Source organism: Hesperophylax consimilis, chromosome 15, assembly GCF_061612785.1.
Source record: "Hesperophylax consimilis isolate HC1 chromosome 15, BYU_Hcon_1.0, whole genome shotgun sequence".
Taxonomy (NCBI): Eukaryota; Metazoa; Arthropoda; class Insecta; order Trichoptera; family Limnephilidae; genus Hesperophylax; species Hesperophylax consimilis.
Genome location: NC_142850.1, coordinates 4,190,706 through 4,209,793, shown reverse-complemented (window position 1 = coordinate 4,209,793; position 19,088 = coordinate 4,190,706). Strand labels below are relative to the sequence as shown.

The following is a 19,088-nucleotide window of genomic DNA, read 5'->3' as shown; positions in this document are numbered from 1 at the left end:
ATTTAACGATTTAAAACGTTACATTATTTAATTGACGAATTTCGTTATTTTGATTTTTTACATTGAAATGTTCTTTGGTCGCTTTGAGTTGGGTTTTGTCGTCTTCGATTTTTCTGATATTGTCAGATAGGTTATTACAGTATTTTTTGCCTAAAAATTTGTAATGATGTTAATGTAATGACTTTAATTCAAATAACTATCGAGTGTAATTGTACATAGGTTATTTTATTATCTTATACAACAAAAACTAATTAATTAACTATTTCCTCCGCTTATTCTTACATTTTTGTCTATAGGTACCTACTTTTTTAATGTCTTAATTTTCAGTATACTCTATATTTTTTGTAAATGTATGCAAGCATTTATTTATTTATTAGTATTTTAGTTCTGCTAGTATTTTAGTTTTTATTATTGTGACAGCTGTGTCGGCATTAGAGGTCATTATAAAATTGCAAATTCTTGGGATTTTATTTAACCATACTCAATTTTTATTTGTATGTTAAAGTGATTTATTGGTATTTGCAGAATACTTGCAGGACTTGATTTACTTAAAAAAAATCAATGAATATAAATGATCAACAAGTATTTAATACTTTCGAATCGTTTGTATTTAATATAGTAATTAATTTTGGGGGTATTATGCCGTGTTGCATACCTCCTTCTTTGGCCAACGTTAGCTGAAAAAGTATGTAGCGCAACACTGCACAATACCCAAAAAAATAATTACTATAATATTTATCCATTTATCCTTTTGTCATGAAAATCACTAATCATTTTCTATTCAAGCGGTAGCCATGATTATATTGAATTTCCGAACATTGATTTTTTTTAACAAGTCAAGCTTACATTTTTTCCAACGTTAAGCGCCGCGTAATATTTACAGATTTTACCAGCGCAGACCTGTGAAAAATCACGGGATATTATGATTCTGAGATTTGTGAAGACGAAAAAAATAATTACTGTCTTCCAAAAGAAGAAATTTATCCGAATTATATTAAACTTAAAAAAACTTATGACATTTATCCAATTAATTCATCAAGCTTCTGTCAAGCATGTAAACAAAAGAAATGCAGATTTCGAATAAAAAAATATTACCTAATCATTAAATTAATGTTGGTAGTTACTTATTATTTAGCTGAAATGATTTATATATGTATCGGTTCCAATTTTGAAAATTGGAAATGATCACTGACTAAATTTAAGCATAACACAGGAATGCTATATCAAATTACCCACCCGTACACTGACCGTAAATAGAATGTTTAATTGTAAGGGGATACCTATAAAAGTAAAGCATAATGAAATAAATCCCTAATCTGACCTCTATGATTGCCTACAGCCTCCCGGTCTCTCATTCCCGCTGGCAGGAGTAGAGTTGGCGCGCATCCCCCGCTGTTCCCCCGTGGCGTGTGACCTGGAGCTGATTGACCTGGTTGCCATGTCTGCAGGTCATTACCGGTGCGAGGTCTCCACAGAGGCGCCAACCTTCAGGATAGTCCAGAAGAGCGCCAATATGACAATTGCTGGTGAGTTTTTCTTTTTTTTTCTTCTTGCCTTCTAATTAAAACGAAATCGAAAAGTTTCCTGAATGAAATTATTGTCTGACTGAAGAAATACCCTTAATAGAAATCATTCCGACTTTATCCCTACTATCGTATATATATTTCTTCAGTCAGACAAATTATTGTCTGACAATAATTTTTCTTCAGTCAGATAAATTATTGTCTGACTGAATAAATAACCTTAATAGAATTCATTTCGACTTTATCCCTACTATCGTTTATATATTTTTTTATTTTGGTTTTTGTATTACCATTTGTATTACGAAACAAATAAGTAAATAAATTGAACGGGCAAAGCAAAGTCCTGGTTTAACTCGACCGTTTTGAATTACGTACATCTGTAATTTTTTTTGTTCATTCCGTTTCCGTTTAAGATGGTGGCCGTTTTAATGGTTTGTTAAATATATTTTTTTTGATTTTTAAATCGTAATATATCTCTGAACTTTTTTATTTGCATTTTATTCATGATTATGGTAGGTACTTACATGTCTATCTGTTGGGCGGGTGATTGATGAAATTTTACTTGACCTTGAAAACAAGAGAAAGGTCACTGTATATGATTTTCGCAGCCCTTTTCCCACCCTTTCCGGCACAATATTGGTACTTTATGAAAAAATTGTACAACTTTAAAAATAAGAGAAAATTTTCTGTTTACATATGATTTCGAAAGTCTTTGTGTAAAACCTGGGCAACGCCGGGGACTTCAGTTAGAGAGAGTATAAAGCATTGTTTATTTTAATCAGTAGACTTATCTTTTGTAATCTTATCTTTTCTCTTCTGGTACCTTCTTGTAGGGTCTTGGAAGAGGAAACATATAACATAATCGTTTATTAGTTTGTAGGCAAAATTGCGGCTTCTTTATTTTCTTGTATTGGTTGTTCCTCGTGATGTTTAACCAAGTTGTTTTGCCATTCTAAAAACCGTAAAAGCTACTTAAGATTTACGTAAGTTGACGCACGTTTAAAAATTGATGTTGGCTTCGTGAAAGTCACAATGAACTCTAATATCCTGGATTGAAATACTTTACGCTCACCCGCAAGCTGTTCAAAAAATGCATATACGAGTATTAAGATATTGACGGCCTCGTGGTCGAGGGATATGGCTCTCGACTAGCAAGCTAAAGGTTGCGGGTTCTTATCCCAGCGTGAGAAGTAAATTATATTTGATTAGTTTGTGTCATCAAGTTACTGATTAAAAATAACATATGGTTTATTTGATTTCATTCAGAATTGAAACGTTGCTTAAAATGGCTTTGGCCGTGTTTGGTGACCAGATTTAAATTGCTAAGTACTCTCACACCTTCCTCCTTCCCATCTCCTTCCCCTTACAACATATCCCAATTGGGGATACCATGGTCTTACTGGCTCCAGACGAATGGGAGCAGTTGGGATTCTTGTGCGGTTTCACATAAAAATAAATAAATTAAAAAAACAATAATAAATTACTCAAAATCGTGTAAAGCACCGGTTGTATTTATAAATAATATAAATATTTAATTCGGTCACATGAAAAATGTGGACCCTAAAATGTTCAACGATGTTGTGAGATTATACATTACACCAAATAAAGACAAATTGAACAATCAGGGTTTCCACCGCACAATTTATCTGTAGGGACAAAAAGGTTGACAACATCACTTACGTCGTCCTTTTTTTGTCTCGATTTGGGCTCTGGCAGGATGAGACGGCAAGAAACTGGTCTGTTATGCTTTCATAAATGTTGGCAAGGATGGATTATTTACTTACGTAGGGATCTTTTGTCATTATGGTGTTTCTAAAACAGCATTTCATATAGTTTTATTATTTTTTTATGTAAATACCACACAAGAGTCTCAACTGCTCCCAAGAGTCTGGAGCCGGTGTAACTGTGAGTATTTTGCAAAGCTGAAGGTAGTAAGGACATGAAGGAGACGGTGAAGAAAAAGGTTGGGGAGTACTTGGCTATTCAGATCTGGTCACCAAACATAGCCAAAGCCATTTCTAGCAACGTTTCGATTCTGACTGATGGTCTTACACCAGGGCGATACTGAGAGTATCTTCGATTCTGGGACGTACCGCAAGTGTACTATATATTATTTTAATTGAAAAAGTTCGCACACAAAGGACGATAAAATGGTTGGGGCGAAATCCACAGAAACAATAAACTAAAAAACATTTTTTCAAATAAATAATTCCCACGTTGTTTTCAAAATAATACCAATTAAAATGAATTTTTTATCATTCGGGGAAAGTTTATATATTGATAAGAAAAAATGAGCTTTTGATATGAAAATAACGTGAATTTCACATTTTTCACAATTCATTATATTGAAATTTTAAAGCAGGTAAATTTTATTTTCTTTGTGCTGTTTTTCTTGTTCCTTCTACGCAACTGCGTATTTATTATAAATGTGTGCCATCTTTAATTAGAACCTTCAACACATAAAACATTTATTTTGTCGTGAATATAAATCCACATAATCACTTGTTTTAAAATTTGAGTATTCGAAAGTATGTTGCCTGTTGTATGCTGATGATGCGATGCTGATTGCTATCAGAATAGAAAATCGACAGTCTCTCGTGTCTAGGATAAATGAAGTATGTATGAAGAATGAGTTAATGATGAATGTTAGAAAGTCATAATGTTCGAAAGAGAGAGTACAAAAACAGTGTGAAATATAGTTGTGAATGAGGATAACTTGGAGCAGGTGGATGAGTTTGTGTATTTAGGGAGTATGTTTACAAGAGATGGGAAGGCTGACAGAGATATTGAAAGATAGGTAAATGCAGGTAAATCCATTAATGGAGGACTGAACGCAGTTGGCGCAAGCAAAAAAATATCCGAAGAAGCGAAGCTAGCATTCCACAATGGAGTGCTGGTACCTACCCTGATGTACGGAAGTGAGGCATGGAATTGGCAGAGTAAGGATGAAAGTAAACTGAATGCTGTAGAAATGAGATCCCTTAGGCGTACGTGTGGTAAATAAATGTATGATCGTGTGAGAAATGTTGAGATCCGCAAAGAGTGCAAGGCTGATGTAAGCGTAATGAGTAAGATCAAGAAAGGAACGCTTAGATGGTTTGGGCATGAAGAGCGAATGAGCAAAGAAAAGATTGTAAGGAGAATATAATGATACAAATGTGAATGGTAACTGTAGTCGGGGACGCCCGAAGAAGACATGGCATGGAAGTTAATCAGATACTTTAGTCGGGCCATGTCAAGAGTCAGAATAATAGAAGAGTGTGTATGAGACGATGTAAGAATGTGAATGAGGCAAAGAGTGTGTGTCAAGACCGATTTGTTTGGCGGTCCGTCCTCTCCGCCTACTCCTGCGGAGAAACGGCCTGATGGTTAGTTAGTTAGTTTTTTTTAATCACTTTTAGATTGATTTTCGCTATGAAAATTTATTTACCCTCGATGTTGGTGAAAGTACTGAAAAAAATACTGAATTATTTTCAACTTTTTACATATTTCTAGCAACATACAGTTACTATTCAAAATTTCGTTTCACCTGAATGGGCATGTTTTTGTATAAAGTTATTTTTCATTGCCAATCATTCAGCCCACTGAATTTCGTGAAATCGGTTTATCAACAAACCTTTTATTTTATTCTCCTTTACCTCTCTCTAGATCCTCAATGAACAATGATATCTCCCACACGGTAAAATCCTAAATTGTTCGTTTCCTGACTCGAAAAAAATAGGAATTTGGAGTGCCAAATAGAATGGCAATTTTTCTCCCCCATCCGGAACGATTTGTACAGGGAGGCTGGCCTATATTAAGCACAAATGGAAAAAAAAATGGGAACAAATGGTAAGGATCTCGGCTGTTTTTTGGTGTTTGTTTTTCAACGACAAAACCAAAGTGTATGTACATAGGTTATTAATTTATAATGGTGCTAGCACATTACTGCCAGCCGGTTGTTTTCTTGTGCAATTCATTTGCATTATTTTATAATGAGACTATTATCAGTTATAAATAAATGAAACAATTTCACATTGTTTGATCCACCACATTTTTTTACATATGCCAACCGGTTTCGGAACAATCGCTTCTTCCTCGTGGCAATATATACTAACTAAACATTACAAAGCAATGAGTGAACATAAAATATTATCAAGTGTTGAAGTGGGGGTGGAGGTGTGTTTAGGAATTATTAAAAATTTGTCTAATATGGGACAGTAAGATTTTTTTTTGTTTTTTGATCATGGAATAATTATTATTAAGGGATTTTTTTATTCAATCAGAAATAATCATATTTAAATAATATGAAACTGAAAAATACGCAGAAAATAAAAATGATAAGGTTGGTTAGGACTTGAACTTAGGACGTCTATTCTATTACTAGGATATTGTGATGTATTGTAACAAAGTTGAGTATTTAAGCGATAGATGGCGCTAGTCATATTAAGCAGACTTATAGTGCTCAATGTCTTAAATTTATTTATACGCGACCAAACAACTTTATTAAAAATTCAAATCGTGCCAGCCAAACATGGCGCTTGTGAATATGCTGTGCCTCACTGCAAAACCAGGTTGGCCCAAAGGCATATTAGTTTTATTGCTCCAAAAATGTATAATTCTTTATGTACAACCTTTAAAAGGGACACGTGTGTAAACCTTCAATCATTTAAAAAGTACATCAAATCTTGGCTAAAAAACACTGAACTAGATATTTTTTTCTTATAAGTTTTAGCAAAGCTATCTGTAACATTTATATCAATGTATACATTATTTTTTATTATTTCACATACATACAAAACAGCGGATATATTTTATTGTTTGTAATGCTTTGTCTGCTAATTCACTTTTTAAGATGTCTTCAAAAACTAGTATTTACCTTATTTTTTGTGTTATTTTAAAACTTTTACATGTTACATGATTTAGTTTCTTGTATTGTATCTCTACAGTAACTCTTTTAAAATAACTTAAATTTATATTTAATATTGTATCTTCACTTAAACCATAGAAATATGATAAAAATACTTATAATACCCACACTCAGGCTTCGCCTTCGTGGGATTTTTTTTAATAATGTACATTTATTTCAATAATTTTTTATACATTTTTCAATATTTTATGTAACCATGTATGTATAAAAAAAAAATTCAATAAATAAAAAAATAAAAAATAAATAAATAAATAAAAAAAGTCATATAGAATCCGACAGATGTCACTAGAGTGTAACAATTACCTGTCAGATGATATTGACAGGGAACAAGCTTTTCGAACCAGAGAATTACCAACCCTTGGGTAATGAACAGTGTAGCTAAATCCAGACCTATTATTTGTAACGTAAATAAACACAATTATAAGTAGAACCTTTTAATTTTTAATAAAAAGTCCCCAACACTGAAATCTGCAAAGTAGGCAGATATAACAGATGTATACAAATAGAGTCTAAATTTCTTGCAATATCAGTGTGAAATGCTGTTTCCGTGAGAGAAAGAGGAAATAGGAAGGGGGTGTGGCGGCTGTCTCCCGAATCCTTCCACCACTTAACGAACTCAAGGTGACCGGAGGCCGCGCGCCGCCGCCAAATGCTTCATGAGTTTTTAACATTAATTAGTCAATTTACACGACTACTGGTTATGTTAAAACCCCCATTTACCGATGAAAGGTTATACCATTGCTTTGCCTATATTTTTTAGTACAATTTGAACGATATCTCAGCGTGCATGTTGGTGTTTTGTAGTTATCGCTGGAAACCTCTCCAGGCGAGCGCTTGTAACCGACGGATGCCCGAGATATCTCACATCGGACAGTAATCCGATACGCTTGGCGCATACTTCGTACTGTATCTAGGAGGTACACACTAACCAAGTAGCCACAATTATAAAAATATGCAAAGATGTGCAAAATGCAAAATTGCCAGAGCTCCTACCAGGGAGCAACTTGACAAATGTAAATTATCTCTCATAGCGAGGTTGAGGACCGACTGATATTTGGGGCTACTATGAAAAAAAGGTGAGTGGAGATAGTAGGAAGTATGTTGCAAAAAAGCATTTAAAATGGAAAATTCATTGAGAAATGCATTTAAAATGCAAAATGGTTTTTAGAAAAGCATTTAAAATGCAAAATGGAAAATAACCATTTTGCATTTTGCATTTCCATTTGAAATGGATTTATTTGAAATAAAGCACATCTCTGAAAATATAACATTCTTCGTCTTTCGTATGGTGGGGGGGTCATCTAGGTCTGCGAGCCAGTCTAGGGCTTCAGGCGTCGCCGTGTGAACCGCGTCAATCCCTCTGGGGAATGAATTGAGCGGGCATTCGTTGACCACCTGTTTGGTGGTCTACATCGCACCACATTCACACATCGCCGATTCTTTAGGGCCCCATCATGTGGGCACAGCGGCTATGGACGCACCTTACCTATTGATGGCGGACCAGGTTTTGCGAGGCAATGAGAACCCAGGCAGTCTCCAGGTGGGGTCTTGTATGAGATGGGCATTTCCCACGTTGGCCGTTTGCCACTCAAGTTTCCACCTATCTTCTGGGGTGAGAGTTAATCGAAGGAGCCTCTCTCCTTCCGCCCAGAAGGGCTTTCGGGACTTCAAGCGGCATGCCGGGTAGGAGACGACATCTTCGTGCAAATGTATTGCGCTTTTTTGCAGCGACTTCTTGTATTCCCTCAGTGTTGCAATTTCTCGCCTGATGGAATGAAACATATGACATTAAGGTACTTAGACGAAGTATTGCGTTATGTTACTATTTCAAGTTATAAAACGTAAGAATATACATGCTTTCTTTAAATTAATCGCTGAAATTGGTTGTTATACTGAGATTAATATTACAAAGAAACCTTTTATTATAACTCAATTGTTTATTTTCATCATCACCGCTGAAAAAAACTGACAAAGGGCACTACTGAAAACAATCGTACATCCATTCATTGTATAATAAATTCATTTCTTGTAACTAAGCTAATGAGGTATTTTTTTATAAAAACACCCCATTAGCTTTCGTAGGAGACAATGATAAATTTTATTTCAAACGCAGATTTAAATAAATTAATGTCCCCAACTTCCGAATGTTTACCAGAATTCTGCAACTTCAGCTAATCGATAGAAAAATATTATTTCAGGAGACAACTTCGGCAAGGTAAGCGGGAAAAAAATGGCCAGAAAAAAGAGTTAAATTAATTTTAAAGCGGCGGAAGCAATGAAAGAGAACCAATAAATATTTGACTTTTTTTCATGTTAAACTGCTCATATGTTCATGATTTCCTCGTATTTAAAACAGATACTGTGCTGTATTTCATAATTTTTTTTATTAAATGATTTTCTCACACATCTTGGAAAAAATATATCATTTCTTCAACACGTGCACCTAAAAAATTCATAAGTGCACACTTGAAAGGTAAACTACACAATACAAATTGTATTATGTGTAGTGTTCCAATTGATGCTAACAACTACTCAGAATACTGAGCTACTCAGAATTTAAAAATAAGTCTAGTATTAATTTACAATAAGGTCATTGGGAAATGAGAAGCTTGCGTTTTGCGGAACCATTACACAATCACATTGGAGCCCTTCAAGGTTTTTCATCATTCTTATCAAAATTATTTTTTACCTGCCCCAATTAGTTGTTCGGTAGTTTTCATCTAGTATAAATTGGGATACCTACACATAGAAGCCTTAATATTAGCGTGACCTCGTATTATCTTTATTCTTACTGTTTTTACCGTACCTAACAGTTCCCACGTTTCTCTACTCATTCTTCGATATCTACCCTACGTTATCTTTCATTACGTCCTTTCCTTTTCTACAGCCAACTCTTTACTTTGAATTCAGGTAAAAATGACTCCCAAACTCAGAAAGAACGATCCTTCTGAGAAATGATTCACATTATTCCAATTTGTATTCAGAACACCACTGCTGGGCCAATCAGTCACGAAAAATTGTGAAGGGGTAAGCGTTCCCTGGAGGGCGTCTCGCGCCCGCTCAGATTTGATCACTTTACATCTCATCTCTTGGAACTCCATTGGTCCAAGGGATTTATGTTTTACACTTACTTTTAACAAACATACGTATGCGTCAGTCGCATTGCACTCACATTTGTCCTACACTTCAGCCTCGTAAGTGTCCTATCAGACGGAGGAACTAATACTTGCAACAGCTCGGAGAGTCCAGAGAACATCGTGATCACACGATAATCTTGATTAAAATACAAAGTGAACACCTAGAATGGAAGTGTCTCTGATTACTCATCGCGTTACATTCAGAAACTAACAGCGAGTCTAGAAGCATCTTATTTCCTGGTACATCCATATGTGGTCTAAGTTAAGTGATGTATAATGTTGATTAGGTACATATGATTATTAGTGTAATATGTTTTTTTTAATATACAATTCAATTAACAGATCATGATACAATAACAAAAATTAGAAATATTTACTATTTTTAACATCCTGATATTTTAATTTTTATTTTTATCTAAAATATACCGTTCATCTGATTTCGAGAAAATTTCAAAGCTTGTTCTTCTTTGTGCCAGGAGTGTTTAAATAGTGATTTGAATGGTAGAATAAGTCGGGACGTCCTAGAAAAAACTTTAAGCTTTATCTCTGTACTGGAATGAGATGCGTAATCGAATTAAAGTCGTTATAACTTAACTTTTCAATGGTAACAATATGAAGGGAATAATAGAAAAAGTTGTGGTCGCTTGAGGAAGATATGGCATGATGAAAGTAATTAAAATATCAAAATACGCTTCTTTTTACCACGCAAATGCTTATGTGTCGTAAAATGTGACGAACGAAATAAAGGTGTATAGAGAATGCATCACGTAGAAATGATTGGCAGAAGAAGTCAGGGATGCTCGTAATTCTTTACAATAATATTTATAACAAGTTCTATTACACGGAATGGATTGTAAACCAAATCAATAATGATGCGAAAATATAAAGCACATTTAATTGGGTTAGAAAATCACGGGAAATGTGGAATGATGGAAACAGCCTACCTTGAATTCCCATGAATCACTGCAGTATGGCTCTCGACAAACTGGCACTGTACACGTACACAGGGTAAAAAATTCCTCCAAAATGAGATGATAATTTGCAAACAGAGCACAAAACATGTGAATATACGACTCCAATTCACGACGACACAACGATTGCACCAGCTTGCCACACGACACGAATGCGAATAATGTACTGACTTGTGACAATTTACATTGCAACAAAATCATCTTCTTCTTTCCAATGTGGGTGAGGCTGTTTTGAGGAAGAAAATGGATAGTAGGAATGATAGTATATGATGGGAAATCATAGTAGGTATTATCCTAAACTGTTTCAATACTAAACAATATTATTTCCACCTTAGAAATGCACCCAGTTTTCCGGTATACTTAAATTCATAACCTCAAAACCTTCATCTAAACCATGCACCGCTGAGTACAAGTCAGATAGTATAATATAAAAGTATTTTAAATTTACACTTCACCAAAAAATATTAAATTACTCTTAAATTTGCCGGTTCAAGCAATTTTTGTTTTCCTTCATTATAATTTTCAACACGCAAGGCATTTTTTCAAACACGCATCGTGTTTTATTTAAACATACACGGTGTGTTATTCATATAACAAGTGAAGCATTTTTTTACAAGCTTGATGTTATTTTCGATGATGTTTTAGGTTTAAATATCCGTCAGTTATGAAAATTGCAAGCCTGGTAAATTAATTTTGTTCAAATAAACACTCGATCAATGATCCTCCCACGAAAAGCTTCAAGCCTAATTTGCAGTTATCTGATTGTGTTACTGTTGATTCCCATTCCGCTGTTGATTCGTACTTTCCTAGCAAACCGCCAAACTATCACATTTATTCCCTTGAGTCCAAAAACAGTAAGTGCGTACTTGGTAACTTGTTCGTTGTGGTAATTAGAGGCCGATAGTTAAACCACAGTTCCCTGGATAAGCACTATGAGCAGCTTGCTGGGAGAAACTGTTGTTCCCGGTTAGTTAGCTATCAAGCACTAGTTACTTTACTAGAACATGTTTCTAGTTTCTATTAGCATGCGAATGAGAATAGACTGTGCGAACAACAAAAAGACTTGAGTTAATCGGACCTGAAAGAGGGATTTGTTTGAAATAATAAGAGTTTGTTACCACTCACCACCTAAACTCTTACATAATATGCTATTGTTTATCAATGAAAAGTGCTTGATGTTTATAATAACGTGTAGTAAATCTTATTAATGATATATAAAAAATTCAGCCAGCGTATGTTTGCGCTCACAAAACTCGAAAAGTTGTTGACCGAAATTGCTAAGTTTATTTGTTCTTATAAGTGACAAGAGTGTTAAGAGGTTGGTTCGAATAGTAGCAAAAGTCTGGGACGTCCGAGGAATACATATATCTGCACTGGAATGAGATACAGAGTCGAGATAGAATCGATGTAATGTATTTTTTTGACAGTAACTTTGTGGTATACAATATTGAATGGTGTTGGAAGTTGGAGACGCTCGAAAAATACATTAAAAAAGCAAAGTATTGCGTGGTCCACCAAACTGGTGATTTTTATAAAGAAACTCTTCATAAAAATCTATTACATTATTTCTTTAATTTATGCTGTATACTTTCCATAATTGCTAACTATTAACGGAAGTGCTGCCATCTCTAATATTCAACGTGAACTGTTAAAGTTTTACTTGCAATTTTTTCCACCTACTTGTGGATCATTAAAAAGAGTTCTGAAATGCCTGACAGAAGTGTTAAACACGAACAGTTCCAGCTACTTAAAATATGTAGGTATTTATATTTGACTTATCTAACCCCCCGGAGCCGACAGTTCTCCGTCCGTCGTCAGCCCATCACATATGTGAGCCAGCACTATTTCTATTTCCCAACTGTAAAACAGTTTATTGAATGTTTTCGAAAATTCGAGCTAATTTTTTTTGGTATTTTAATTTAAATTTAATTTCATTAAAAATATGTTCAAAATACTTTCAAGATCACTTTCTCTTTATAAATGGAAAAAAGATTTAAAACTGCCGAAATATTATTATTTTTTTTTTAATGTTATCTTTTCTCTTTCACTAATTGATAACAACAACAAAATAACAAAAAGCTTTAATAAAAAATGCTTTTACCGACACCAATAATAAAACGCTCTTCATTGTACGTTTTCTTTTACATCGTATTTTTCCAATAATAATTTAATTTGATGAATCGGCTCACCTTTCCAGTAACAAGACTACATCATTAAAAAAAGGTTTTCCTTATTTTCTTTTTTGAAAAATAAATTTCACTCGAGACGATAATAATAATAATATTAATTGAGGAACCTTGTACCTTCAAATTTCGAACCATCTTTTAGTTATTTATGCTTCTTTTGTTTTTTATAGTCGCAAAAAAAAACAAATTTTCCTTGCCGCTTTTTAACGAAAAACTCGATATAAAAAAATATCGCTTGCCTATCTAATATTTCTCCTGTCAGGCACGAAATGTTTTCACAGCATAAAGTGTAAACCAACACAAGCTTATATTATGCTTATATAAGTTTTACTACCAACAGGCGAATTTAAAATATTCTAATTACCACTGCTATTACTATTTAAACAGCCATTTTATCCATTGAACTAAAAAAGTATAATATATACAAATTGAAATATAGCTGTAAAGTTTATGAACAGATTGATTAGGTCAAATATGGAGGTTGAAGCAATAAACATCTCACTATGATTATAGTGTTTATATTTATGATATTTTTACCTTTGAAACAGAAGGAATTAAACGAAACCGCACGCTTTCGTCATAAAAAACATGAATAAAATTTTTACGTCTTTATTTATAACTCTCCTTTGAACCCATCTGAGGCTAAGGTCCTGTAAATAACGGCTGTTTAATTTTAAATAAACAAAATTATTGATGTTATTTTTAAGTTTTGCAAGTAAGTATTTCAGTTTTTTATTATGATGACTGATGCTGTTTATGCGTTCAAGACCATTATCAAAATGTGGTTACGTCACATTGAGATGACCTACTCTCCGCAGTATGCATAAGCGGAACTTCATTGCCAATTCTCTGACACAGCGATTTCACACTATGGGAAACCAATGCGTAGGTAATATTAACATTTTAACTTAGTAGGTAATATTAACATTTTAACTTAGTGTATTAAAAAAATTCCAACCCTATTCTTGAACTTTTGGTTCAAGAATAGTTAATCAAGTTTTGGTTGTCTCCTTGTAAACCTATCACTGTACTTCAAATTTTTTTTTCTTGTATTTTTATATCATTTATGTATTTTTTTTTCTAGTTAAATTTTATTTTTGATATTTATTTCTCGTGTTTTGAACTATTCATCATGTCAAAATTTTATTTTGGAATGTAATACAACAAAAATGGTGAAACAGTATTTGGCTAAAGGAAAAAAAACTCAAGAGTAATAAATTTACTGTCTTCGGCTAGTGAGACTACGTTTTAAAACGTAATAAAACCACTGTTTCAGTGATATTAAGCTCAATGAAGAAATGTGTATAAAACTTGGAGCAACTTACATTGCTTTTCCAAGGGCTATTATAGTGGCTTGTAGATATAAAACGTATGCGCTCGGTCAGTACCTACCTGTCCATCTATCATCAATCATGACTACGACGATAAAACTTTTAATCCGGTCAGTGATACCCCTCTGCTTCTTGGATCGTTTTAGAATCACTATTTCCAGTCAATGAGTCCAAACATAGGTGGCATACACGGAGAAAAATGAGTTATGCTGATTTAATAAAATCTAATCTAATGAAATATACTGGAATCCATGTTCATGCTCCTGTATTTGCCCGGATAATATATATTGACTAAATGCGAAAATAGAATTTTTTTATAAATTTAATTTAGATTAAATTTGATAATATTATCATTAAGTTCTGCAAGTGTTTTAGTTTTTTATTATTGTGACAGCTGTTTCGGCTTACAAGGCCATTTTCAAACTGTGGTTAGTCCACATTGAGACGACGTTTTTATACTATTTCAAATGTAAATTTTGAAGGTGCATACATTGATTTATTACTGGTTAGAAAATGGCCTTGTAAGCCGAAACAGCTGTCACAATAATAAAAAACTAAAACACTTGCAGAACTTAATAATAATATTATCAAATTTAATCTAAATTAAATTTATAAAAAAATTAAATGGAGTTCTACGAATTAAACACAAAAACAATAAAAAAAAAACGAAAATAGAATGATTTTTATAAACACGTGTTCCGACATCGCGATAGTACCTACATTCTTTTTTTACTAAAATTTTAACAGGAAACCTATCAATTCATTCGTTAAGGGCCTGCAGTCCCTTTTTTAATAGAATTACGAATATTTTTAAAAGATTCTAAATAAATTAGCTTTATTTTATATCAGTTAGTTTTCATATCATTGTCTCCGGTCAGTGAGACAAAGTTTTCGGATGTAAGAAAACAAATGTCACCATTTGTTAGCTTGAAACGCTCTTGCACCTGGCAGAATAAAAAGGTAATATCAAACACGGCTACCACTTATCAGGATTGACTGAATACGGAACATAGAGATTAACAGACAAGTGAAATGCAAGTCAGCCGAGTTCAAACGGGACTTCGCTACGCTTAGCCAATTAACTTGAAGCCGGGAATGTTTGAGCACCTACTACTATTTGAATCAGGTGGACCATGATTTTTTTTTTTTTTATATTAACTCCACATAGGAGGCCCTGAAGAAGATAATTTCCGTCAGGGACTATGTCATCTTTGGGGATGCTGTGTGGAGGGTCTTTTTGCGGAGAGGAAGGAGTGAACATGGGTCTTAAAGAGTCCCATGTTGTAGGAGGGAGGAAACACAGAGGCCGGCAGTTCGTTCCACAGCCGAGCTGTTGAACTTAAAAACGAATCGTAGAAGCGACCCGTTCTCATGTGACAAGTGTCAACTGTATACAAATGTTGGGCGCGCGTTTGGCGTGTATCCCGACTACGCACCGGTGCCGAAGGGATCAATGACGCTAGTTCCTCAGAGCATCTTCCATTGTAATACCGATAGAACAAGGACAACATACCTACCTGACGCCTGTGCTCTAAAGATTGCAGTCCGTTTGTTAAGATTGTGGAATCTATCAAACGGACCGCCCGTTTTTGCACAGAGTCTAGGGTTTTTTCAGATATTTAGGGGCTCCGGACCAGAGATGGCTGCCAAATTCGACAGTAGGGCGCACTTGCGATTTGTACAGGGCCAGCAGTTGTGTATTATTAAAGTATCTGCGGGCCCTGTACAGTATCCTCAGCTTCTGAGAGGCCAATTTTACTCTGGCTTCGATGGAGCCCCCGTACCTGAGCTGGTCACTTATAGTTATACCAAGCATATCAATGGAAGGCCTGTTCGGAAGATTGCTTCCGTTGAAGGAGACGAGATTATCATTTGGATCCCTTTTAGACGTAATCAGACAGGATTGGGTCTTTGAAACATTAAATTCGACGAGATTATTTTTACCCCAGGAGGAAATACTCTCGAAATAACCGTCCATTCTCTGCTTCAAAGCCCTCCGAGCCGTTGGAGTTTGTGTGCCTTTTGGGGGCTTGTCAAACAAAAAGCTATCATGAATTGTACTGTCATCCGCGTAACAATGAATCGGTGCACATGTCAAAAGTAATTGATTGAACTATTGTCAAAATATTTTGAATAGCGGTCTTTCAATAAGGCCGGAGTTACATATACGTTATTGTGAAAGTCTTAACAAAGAAGTAATTAACAAAAAATAAACAAATATTAGATTAACTTAATGAGTAAAATCTAAAAAATTAAAAATATTTAATTATTGAAGTCAATGTTACAATTCTTAAATGAAAATTTGAAACGGAAAATCAGAAAAAGATACGGTCGCATCTAGGACTTGAACCCAGGTTCTTTGCCTTGCAGGAGAGCTGCTATACCAACTTAACTATCTCCCACCATCATATTAACTGTATCATACTTCTAATAAGAACTACCAACATTATTTTCATTTTCTCGCTGCACATTTTTATTGGCTGCTTTTTTAGGTATGATCGTAATATTCAACTCAAACTAAATGCAATTTAAATAGTGAATTTGATAAATATAACCCATTATTATTTTAATGTGCGACATCTATTGACTTTTCTAGATGCGACCGTATCGTTTTTATAATTTTTCTGTTTCAAATTTTCATTTCAGAATCGCTTATATTGTCTTCTATAAATAAATAAAAAATTGTGTAAATGTTGGTTGAATACCTTCCATTATTATACTGATTGACGATAAATATTTTATGAGTACCTATATTAGATTTTACCGAAAGGCCATCGCTCGTCAAATCAAAAGAATTGTGTAACAATGAGGTCAACGACTTCAAAAATTGATAAGTACGTACAGACGAAAAATTCATTAAAGAATTCAACCAATCAACTTCGAAAAAAAATCTTATGTGACACTGATAAAATCTTCCCCTCCTACTATAAATTACTTTTTAAATTTTTTTTAATTATGTTTGTGTGAAAAAAATCCAATATTTGGCAAATATCCAAGGTTTTCTGCCCTACCACGAAGCTCTCCAGGGCCTAAATAGTTTACTAAGTAACTAGAATCAACCCAATCTGGTTTACATAACTCAATTCCCTGTTTCAGAAGAAAGTTCAGCATTAACTATGTTCGTGCTTAATTCAACAAATCTCCGAGTAGTGATTGCAATACCGTTGTTCAAATAGTATAACAGCTGTTTTCTCCGTTCACTGTGCTTACTTTAAAATAGAATCATGATTTTTAAATAAAAATCGTATATTTTTATCCGAGACATTATCTACGTTACAGACCAATTCTTGTGAACTTTTTAACCATTCAAAAAGATTGTTGTCAAAAATAAGGGAAAAATTAATTGCAAGATGATATTGTTAATTCTGAATTTGGTATTTGAATACGATAAATATGACGTACGTTAAGTCCCAATGGTCAAGAGGTTAAAGACGGTGTCCCGGTTATACAGAGATCCTGAGTTAGATTCTCAGTTGAGACCGTTATAACCTTCAAAAGTTATTAAGAATGAAAATGTTCTAGTATAAAATTGAATTACAACGTTATTCAAACGTTAAAAACGAATAAGTTATTTTCAACGACCCGAACTTGTATTACTTACTCCGTACTTCCGATGGTGAAATTAAAAAGTATTATTATGGCATAATAGTGTAAGAAATACATCTAAATAATATAAAGTTGTTTTTGTACGACATCAATCTCATTGATTAAATTTTATTTTCAATCTTATTGAAAATAAAATGAATTAATATTTTTATTTTGTACTAAACTTATTAACCAAAGGTACTCCTTTACCCTAAGAATATTTCAGAAATTTTTAAGAATCCGCTTTGCAACAAATGTGAAGAACAGCATTATATTTTATATCGCTAAGAGTCTTAAAGTAGTTGAATTAATTTTAGAGAGCTTAAAATAGTTTTAGTTAGTTTTTAACAATCTTGGCAATAACGCCCGCAATATTAATTTAACAAACATGGCATCATGGAAAATATTTTGTGATTTTTATCCAAAACTAGCACTACCCCTCTCGTTGATGTGGCTCAATATGTGTGCATATGGAAAAACAATAGTGCATGTTGCGTTAACGGCTAACATATGGCACTGTTTAAAAAAAAGCACCTGTCACAGGTGACATCTATATAATGTAGATATATAAATGCATATTCAAATGGAACTTTGAATCAAAATTTCAAAGCAATCGATGAAGAACTTCCCCGGAGATTGAAGATTTTTAACAAACGATCATTTACATTTTTATTTATATACATTATTAGACATTTTGTGGCTAAATGGGTTCGTAATAAATTGTAAAGAGTTCCGAACTTGCTCAGGTCTAAAATATGGGTTTTCGTAATTTTTCAGTGCGGCAGGCTAATATGAAAGCATGGACTAAAATTTTAAAATGAGCTTTTTCAAACTGCTTTTAAGTTCTTCAATTAGACCAAGTTCATTAAATTGGTATAGCAATCCCTATTCCCGGACAAACCTCATTTCGATTTCAGATTTAAAGAAAGTGGATTTAAGACCTCTACCTATATTCCCTCTTTATTTAACGGTTGAAAGGAATTTAGAAAAGTTCCTCAGGCTGCCCCATCCCCCAGAAGTTCGTATCTTTAATATTGATAAACTTTTTTAATTATCTCATTTCGAATTCACTTCATGAAATCGAGGCCGAAGTTATGAAATGGTCCAAAACCCGTATTAAACTCTGGGATTAATCCACCACATGTTTCGTTGGGTAATATTATACGTAGACATTTTGATAGTTTTCCTTGTTCTTGAACTTCTTTCACACGCCTTAACGAGACTCGGTCTAAATAATGTTCAGCAAGAAATCATGTGCCTTGAATACAAAATAAATAAGTTTTTGATATCTTTGGGTGAGATTTGAAAAGTGAGAGGGGAAAGCGGTTTCCGAAGGAATGTGAGGACTTGGTAATCGTTTATTTTGGATGTAGAACTTTTATTTCAGAAAGGGTTTTTAATCGATAGCTTCGCACTTTCACCAACAATACGTAAATAATATTTTTG

The 19,088-nt window shown here is 33.9% G+C and overlaps 1 protein-coding gene across 1 annotated transcript in view; it reads left to right on the top strand.

Annotated features, from left to right (window-relative positions):
- LOC149417200 (uncharacterized) overlaps positions 1–19,088 on the top strand; it is a 204,405-nt gene that overhangs the window by 118,853 nt on the left and 66,464 nt on the right. Inside the window, exon 3 of the mRNA XM_089640166.1 lies at positions 1,340–1,526. Within this exon, the coding sequence (XP_089496292.1) occupies positions 1,340–1,526 (187 nt within the window). The remainder of the gene's footprint in view (positions 1–1,339; positions 1,527–19,088) is intronic.